The sequence below is a fragment of the Coturnix japonica genome, unplaced genomic scaffold (assembly GCF_001577835.2).
Source record: "Coturnix japonica isolate 7356 unplaced genomic scaffold, Coturnix japonica 2.1 chrUnrandom501, whole genome shotgun sequence".
Classification (NCBI taxonomy): Eukaryota; Metazoa; Chordata; class Aves; order Galliformes; family Phasianidae; genus Coturnix; species Coturnix japonica.
Window position 1 is genome coordinate 27,567 of NW_015439892.1, and position 7,812 is coordinate 35,378.

Sequence of the window (7,812 nt, forward strand, 5' to 3'; positions counted from 1 at the left end):
GTGACCCCATGGGGACATTCGGGACCCAGTCCCCTCTTTTTCCCTTTGGGGACATTTGGGATCCCATTCCATCTGTGATCCCATTGGGGACATTTAGGGCCCAGTCCCATCAATGACCCCATGGCAACATTAAGGATCTGGACCCACTTCCATCCCACTGGGGACATTTGGGATCACTCCCACCAATGACCCCATTGGGGACATTTGGGATCCGGACCCACCTCTTCCCCCATAGGGACATTTGGGGCCCAGTTCCACCAATGACCCCATTGGGGACACTTGGGATCTGGACCCACTTCCATCCCATTGGGGACATTTAGGACCCAGTCCCATCAATGACCCCATGGCAACATTTGGGATCTGGACCCACTTCCATCCCACTGGGGACATTTGGGATCACTCCCACCAATGACCCCATTGGGGACACTTGGGATCTGGACCCACTTCCATCCATTGGGGACATTTAGGGCCCAGTCCCACCAATGACCCCATTGGGGACACTTGGGATCCGGTCCCACCCATACCCCCATGGGGCCATTTAGGACCCATTCCCCCCCATATCCCCCCTGTCCCCCCCCATACCGTGCTCAGCGCCGCAGCTCCCCCCTTTGCCGTCACCGTCGGGCAGAGCTCGGCCCAGTTCTGCCTTCAGCCCATTGGGCAGCACTGGGCCACCAGCGGCCACCCCGGTGCTGCTGGCCATCCCATAATTGTCCATCCTATTGTTGGCCGTCCCAATGTTGTCCATCCCATAGTTGTCCATCCCAATGTTGTCCATCCCATAGTTGTCCATCCCAATGTTGTCCATCCCATCGTTGTCCATCCCATTGTTGTCCATCCCATCATTGTCCGTCCCATCGTTGTCCATCCCAATGTTGGCCATCCTGGTAGTGACTGTCCCAGTGTTGGCCACCCCATAATAGTCCATCCTATTGTTGGCTGTCCCATTGTTGTCCATCCCATCATTGGCCATCCTAGTAGTGACTGTCCCATTGTTGTCCATCCCATCGTTGTCCATCCCATCATTGGCCATCCCATTGTTGTCCATCCTATTGCTGGCCGTCCCATTGTTGTCCATCCCATCATTGGCCGTCCCACTGTTGGCCGTCCCATCATCAATCATCCCATAGTTGTCCATCCTATTGCTGGCCGTCCCATCATTGTCCATCCTATAATCAGCCGTCCCATCATTGGCCGTCCCACTGTTGGCCATCCTATTGCTGGCCGTCCCATTGTTGTCCATCCCATTGTTGTCCATCCCATCATTGTCCATCCCGTTGTTGTCCATCCCATTGTTGTCCATCCTATTGCTGGCCGTCCCATAGTTGTCCATCCCATTGTTGTCCATCCTATCGTTGTCCATCCCGTTGTTGTCCATCCCACTGTTGTCCATCCCATTGTTGTCCATCCTATTGTTGTCCATCCCGCTGTTGTTGGCCGTCCCATTGGTGGTCACCATCCCAATGCTGCCCATCATCCCAATGCTGCCCGTCCCACTGGTGGTGCTGGACCCACTGGTGGCCGTGATCCCACTGGTGGCCACCCCAATGGTGTTGGTGGCCACCCCAATGGTGTTGGTGCCCATCCCAATGGTGTTGGTGGTCACCCCACTGGTGTTGGTGGTCACCCCAATGGTGTTGGTGGTCACCCCAATGGTGTTGGTGGTCACCCCAATGGTGTTGGTGGTCATCCCACTGGTGTTGGTGGTCACCCCAATGGTGTTGGTGGCTGTCATCCCACTGGTGGTGTTGGTCATCCCGGTAACGACCGTCCCAGTAGTGGCTGCCCCATTAATCCCAGTAGTGGTCATCCCAATGGTGGTGGCTGTCCCAGTACCGTCCATCCCAGTACTACCCATCCCAATTCCATCCACCCCAATTCCATCCATCCCAATTCCATCCATCCCAGTTCTATTGATCCCAGTTCTATCGATCCCAATTCCATCCATCCCAATTCCATCCATCCCAGTTCTATCGATCCCAATTCCATCCATCCCAGTTCTTTTGACCCCAGTTCCATCCATCCCAGTTCCACTGACCCCAATACTATCGATCCCAGTTCTATTGATCCCATTTCCCTCCATCCCAGTTCCATCCATCCCAGTACTATTGATTCCAGTTCCATCCATCCCAGTTCTATCGATCCCAATTCCATCCATCCCAGTTCCCCCCATCCCAGTACTATCCATCCCAGTTCTTTTGACCCCAGTTCCATCCATCCCAGTTCTATCGATCCCAGTTCCCTCCATCCCAGTTCTATTGATCCCAATTCCATCCATCCCAGTTCTTTTCACCCCAGTACTATCGATCCCAGTTCCACTGACCCCAATACTATCGATCCCAGTTCCATTGATCCCAGTTCCATCCATCCCAGTTCCACTGACCCCAATACTATCCATCCCAGTTCTTTTCACCCCAGTACTATCGATCCCAGTTCCACTGACCCCAGTACTATCGATCCCAGTTCCATTGATCCCAGTTCCCCCTCCCCTATTTATGGCCGTGTCCCCACTGTCCACCCGTGTCACCACAAACACTTTGTGTCCCCTCCCGGGGCTGCTGACCAGGATTCTCTGCTGCTCCCCATGGGGGCACACGGGGGTCTCTGTCCTTCCCCCCCCCACCCTCACACCCCCCCCACCACCCCCCATATCACAGCTGGAATCGCTGCCCCCTCCCCTCCCCCCTCCTCTCCTCTCTCCATCCCTAATGCTGTCGGGGTCGTCCCCATTAGTGTCCCCCCCCCTAATCCCACCCAGCCCCATGTTGTCCCCCCCTATGGCTGTGCAAGGGGGCTGGGGGTCCTTTGGGTGCTGGGGGGGCTCTGGGTGCTGTGGGTGCTATGGGTGCTGTGGGTGCTGTGGGTGCAGTGGGTGCTGTGGGTGCTGTGGGTGCTTTGGGTGCTGGGGGGGTTGAGGGTCCTGTTGGTCCTGGGAGGGGGTTGGGTCCTTTGGGTGCTCTAGGTCCTGTTGGTGCTCTGGGTCCTGTGGGTCCCGGTTGGGTTGTGGGTCGTGGTTGGGTTGTGGGTGCTCTGGGTCCTGTGGGTTCTGTGGGTCCTGTGGGGTCTGTGGGTCCTGTGGGTTCTCTGGGTCCTGTGGGGTCTGTGGGTCCTGTGGGTTCTCTGGGTCCTGTGGGGTCTGTGGGTCCAGGTTGGGTTGTGGGTCCAGGTTGGGTTGTGGGTCCTGGGTGTCCTGCGTGTCCCCCCCCTGGTCCCGTTCTCGGGCCAAAGCAAAGTTCCGTTTGCAGCCGCTCTGGATCTCGGCCAGCAGAGCTCGCTGAGTCTCCAGGAAACTCTTCACCTGGGGGGGGGAAAAGAGGGGGATTAATGGGGTACCCCCCCATACCCCCCTCATAGCCCCCCATATACCCCCCTATATCCCCTAATACACCCTATACCCCCCTATATCCCACTTATATCTACCCCATCCACCCCTATACCCCCCTATTCTCCTTTATACCCCACTATTACCAACCTCTATACCCTCCCTATACCCCAACCTATACCCCCCCCATTCCCCCCTTTACCCCCCCTCATAACCCCCATTATCCCCCCCTATACCCCCTTCTACCCCCCCCCCTATTACCTCCCCACACTCCCCCTGTAAACCCCTCTATACCCCCCAGTATCCCCCCCTATTACCCCTTATGAGGAACCCCCTGGTTACCTCCCCCATTTACCCCTTTATAACCCCCCCATAACCCCGTCATTTTTAACCCACCCCATACCGCCCCTATTTACCCCCTCATGTAACCCCCCTAACAAACCCCCTATTAACCCCCCTATAAACCCCCCCATACCCCTCTATGAACCCCCCTATACTTGCCCCTATACCCCCACTCACCGCCTCCTTCTTGGGGTCCCTGTCGAGGGTCGAGGCGCAGCAGGGGGAACTTGATTGACCTTCAGCGCCAGCGCCAGCGCCAATCAGCCCCCCCGGTCTTTTGATCTCGTTTCTCTACGCAGGTTCCAGGCGCAAGCAGACGGGGGGCTCTCGGCCGATTGAACTCGGGGGCCACCGCTAACTGCTTTTCCTATGGGGGGATATAAGGGGTTAATGGGATTAATTGGGGAGGAATTATAAGGGGGGATATGGGGGGAGTATGGGCGGGTAAATAGGGGAGGTAAAATGGGGGGGATATATGGGGGATTAAATGGGGGGGATTATGAGGGGGATATTGGGGGGATATGGGGGGGATATAGGGGAGATTATTTGAGGGATATTTGGGGGGGATATGGGGGTTAATGGGGATAAATGGGTGGATATAGGGGGTATGGGGGGATATGTGGGGTAATGGGGATAAATTGGGGGGTATGGGAGGGATATGGGGGGATGTAATGGGGGGATATGGGGGGGATATGGAGGGGGATATGGGGGGTAATGGGGGGATTTATTAGGGGGTATTCCCCACCCCCTTGTCCCCATTACCCCATTTACCCCCATTGTTCCCATTGCCCCCACTGCTTCCCCATTGTACCCCCCCACGTATCCAACATTGCACCCATTTGTCCCTATTGTGTCCCCCTTGCCCCCAATTTGTCCTCATTATCCCCATTACACCCCATTACCCCATTTCCCCCATTGACCCCCTTGTCCCCCTTTGCCCCCAATTGTCACCCATTGACCCCATTTACCCCCATTTCCCCCATTTGCCCCATTAACCCCCATTTGGAACCCCATTTGGGCCCCCATTACCCCCATTGCCCCCATTTACCCCCATGTCCCCATGGGACCCCATTTACCCCCATTTCCCCCCATTGCCCCCATTAACCCCCCATTTTGGGAACCCATTTGCCCCCCATTACCCCCATTTACCCCAATTTTTACCCCCATTGGCCCCCCATTACCCCCATTGCCCCATTGCCCCCATTTTACCCCCCCCACCTTCACCATGGTGGAATGGGTTTGGTGGCTTTTTGCCAAAGGGGCCCCAGTCTTAAGCCAACTGATTGCGCGATTGTGTTCTCCGATCAGCCCCGTCTTCAAGGTTAGTCCGAATACCCCCTCGTTCCCAAAATGGGGTTGGTTGGGACCCCAGGTTTCCAAGGTTCAGTAGTGTCTCCAGGCTTCTGATGCGTTATGTGGCTGGCGGGGAAACCAAGTGGGGAGACATGGGGAGGGGTAATGGGGTAATTGGGGTTAATGGGTGGGGGGTAAATGGGGTAATGGGGTAAAAATGGGGGCAATTTGGGGGCAATGGGGGGTTAAGGGGGGGTAATGGGGTTTCAGTGGGGGCCAATGGGGTAAAGTTAATGGGGTTCAATGGGGTTTTGGTTTGTTGTTGGTTGTGTTTTATTTGGGAGTTTTGTTGTTTGGGGTTGGTTGGGGTATGAGGTTGGGGGCAATGGTGGTGTGGGTGAATGGTGGGTGTTGGGGCAAATATTTTTGGGTGTGGCTCTTCAGAGTTGGTTTGGGTTGGTTTTTTTTGTTTTGGGTATGTTTTGGTTGGTTGTTTTTGGGTGTATAGTGGGGGTTGGTGGGTTCTATTATGTGGTGAGCTCCGTATATAGTTGGGTGGGGTATTATTTAAAGATGGTGTGTCAATTGAGGTGTTTGGTTATGGTGGTTATGTATTAAGTATGTGCTAATGTGTGTTAATTCTCCAGATTGTTGTGTTGGTTGGTAATGGGGTTTTAATGGGGTCAATGGGGTAAAATGGGGTCAATGGGGGTAATGGGGGACAATGGGGGTTTAATGGGGGTAATGGGGTCCAAAATGGGGGGCGTCAATAGGGGGCAATGAAGGGGCAATGGGGACAATGGGGGGTTCAATTGGGGGCTATGGGGACAATGGGGTCAATGGGGGCTATGGGGGGTAATGGGGGTAATGGGGGACATGTGGACATCCCAAAGTATGGGGACAATGGGGGTAATGGGGGTAATGGGGTCAATGGGGTCAATGGGAACACTTTAGGGACACATTAGGGACACTATGGGGTCACACTGGGGTCACATCGGGGTCACATTAGGGTCACGTTGGGGTCACATTGGGGTCACATTGGGGTCACTTTAGGGTCACTTCAGGGTCACATTAAGGTCACATAAGGGTCACATTGGGGTCACTTAGGGGTCACACAGGTCACACATTAGGGTCACTTGGGGGTCACATTAGGGTCAGGTTGAGGTCACTTTGGGGTAACGTTGGGGTCACTTTAGGGTCACATTAGGGTCACTTTGGGGTCACTTAAGGTCACATTGGGGTCACATTGGGGTCACTTTGAGGTCAAGATGAGGTCACTTTAGGGTCACTTTAGGGTCACATTAGGGTCACTTTGGGGTCACACAGGTCACACTTTGGGGTCACTTTAGGGTCACACTTTAGGGTCACTTTGGGGTCAGGTTGGGGTCACATTGGGGTCACACAGGTCACACTTTAGGGTCACATTGGGGTCATGTTGGTTGGGGTCACACTGGGGTCACATTGGGGTCACATAGGGGTCACATAGGGGTCATGTTGGGGTCACATAGGGGTCAGGTTGGGGTCACATTGGGGTCATGTTGGTTGGGGTCACACTGGGGTCACATAGGGGTCACATTGGGGTCACATTGGGGACACTATGGGGTCACATTGGGGACACTATGGGGTCACTTTAGGGTCACATTGGGGTCAGGTTGGGGTCACATTGGGGTCAAGTTGGGGTCACTTCAGGGTCACATTGAGGCCACATTAGGGTCACGGGGTCATGTTGGGGTCACATTGGGGTCATTTTGGGGTCATTTAGGGGTCAGATTGGGGTCACTTTAGGGTCACGGGGTCATGTTCGGGTCACACTAGGGTCACATTAGGGTCACATTAGGGTCACGGGGTCAGGTTGGGTCACACTGGGGTCACAGTAGGGTCACATTGGGGTCATGTTGGGGTCACATTGGGGTCACATTAGGGTCACATTGGGGTCAGGTTGGGGTCACATTGGGGTCACACAGGTCACACTTTAGGGTCACTTTAGGGTCACACTGGGGTCATGTTGGGGTCACGTTGGGGTCATTTAGGGGTCAGGTTGGGGTCACTTTAGGGTCACGGGGTCATGTTCAGGTCACACTAGGGTCACATTAGGGTCATGGGGTCATGTTGGGGTCACATCGGGGTCACATTGGGGTCAGGTTGGGGTCACATAGGGGTCACTTAGGGGTCACTTTGGGGTCACATCGGGGTCAGGTTGGGGTCACATCGGGGTCACTCACCAGCGTGACCCCCAGATACGCCGTCCCCGCCTGCGTCACCTGGTTGTTCCAAAGCACCAACGTCACCAGCCCACGGCGCTGCTCACGGAGCCCCTCACACAGGTACGCCACGCCTGGGGGAACAATGGGGATGATGTGGGGCTGGGATGTGGGGCTGGGGGGTAAAGTGTGGGGCTAGGGGGGTGATGTGGGGCTGGGGGGAGGCTGGGGGGGGTGATGTGGGGCTGGGGGATAAGTGGGGCATCGATGGGGGGGACGATATGGTTGGGAGCATGATGTGGGGCTGGGGGACAATTTGGGGCAGAATTGGGGGGTTTGGGGGGATTTTGGAGTAGATTGAGGGATCATTGGGAAGCAGAAGAAATATACGGGCTTTGATTTTGCGGGCGATATTGGGGATTTTGGGGGGATTTAGGGCGGTTTTTATGGACGTCTTGGGGTGACGGTGGAGCTGAGGCAGGATATGAACCATCCCATCCCACCCCATAACAATGACACCCCATAACACCCCGATAGGACACCCCATAGCACTGGAGCACCCCATAGCACTGACACCCAAGTAGCAACTGACACACCCATAAACACCCCATAGCACTGGACCACCCCATAACACCCCATAACACCCCAAAACAC

The 7,812-nt window shown here is 55.3% G+C and overlaps 1 protein-coding gene across 1 annotated transcript in view; it reads right to left on the bottom strand.

Annotated features, from left to right (window-relative positions):
* PPP1R37 (protein phosphatase 1 regulatory subunit 37) overlaps positions 1-7,812 on the bottom strand; it is a 36,106-nt gene that overhangs the window by 3,060 nt on the left and 25,234 nt on the right. Inside the window, 4 exon segments of the mRNA XM_032441703.1 lie at positions 583-3,298; positions 3,842-3,886; positions 3,889-3,900; positions 7,165-7,292. Coding sequence (XP_032297594.1) covers positions 583-3,298; positions 3,842-3,886; positions 3,889-3,900; positions 7,165-7,292 — 2,901 coding nt within the window.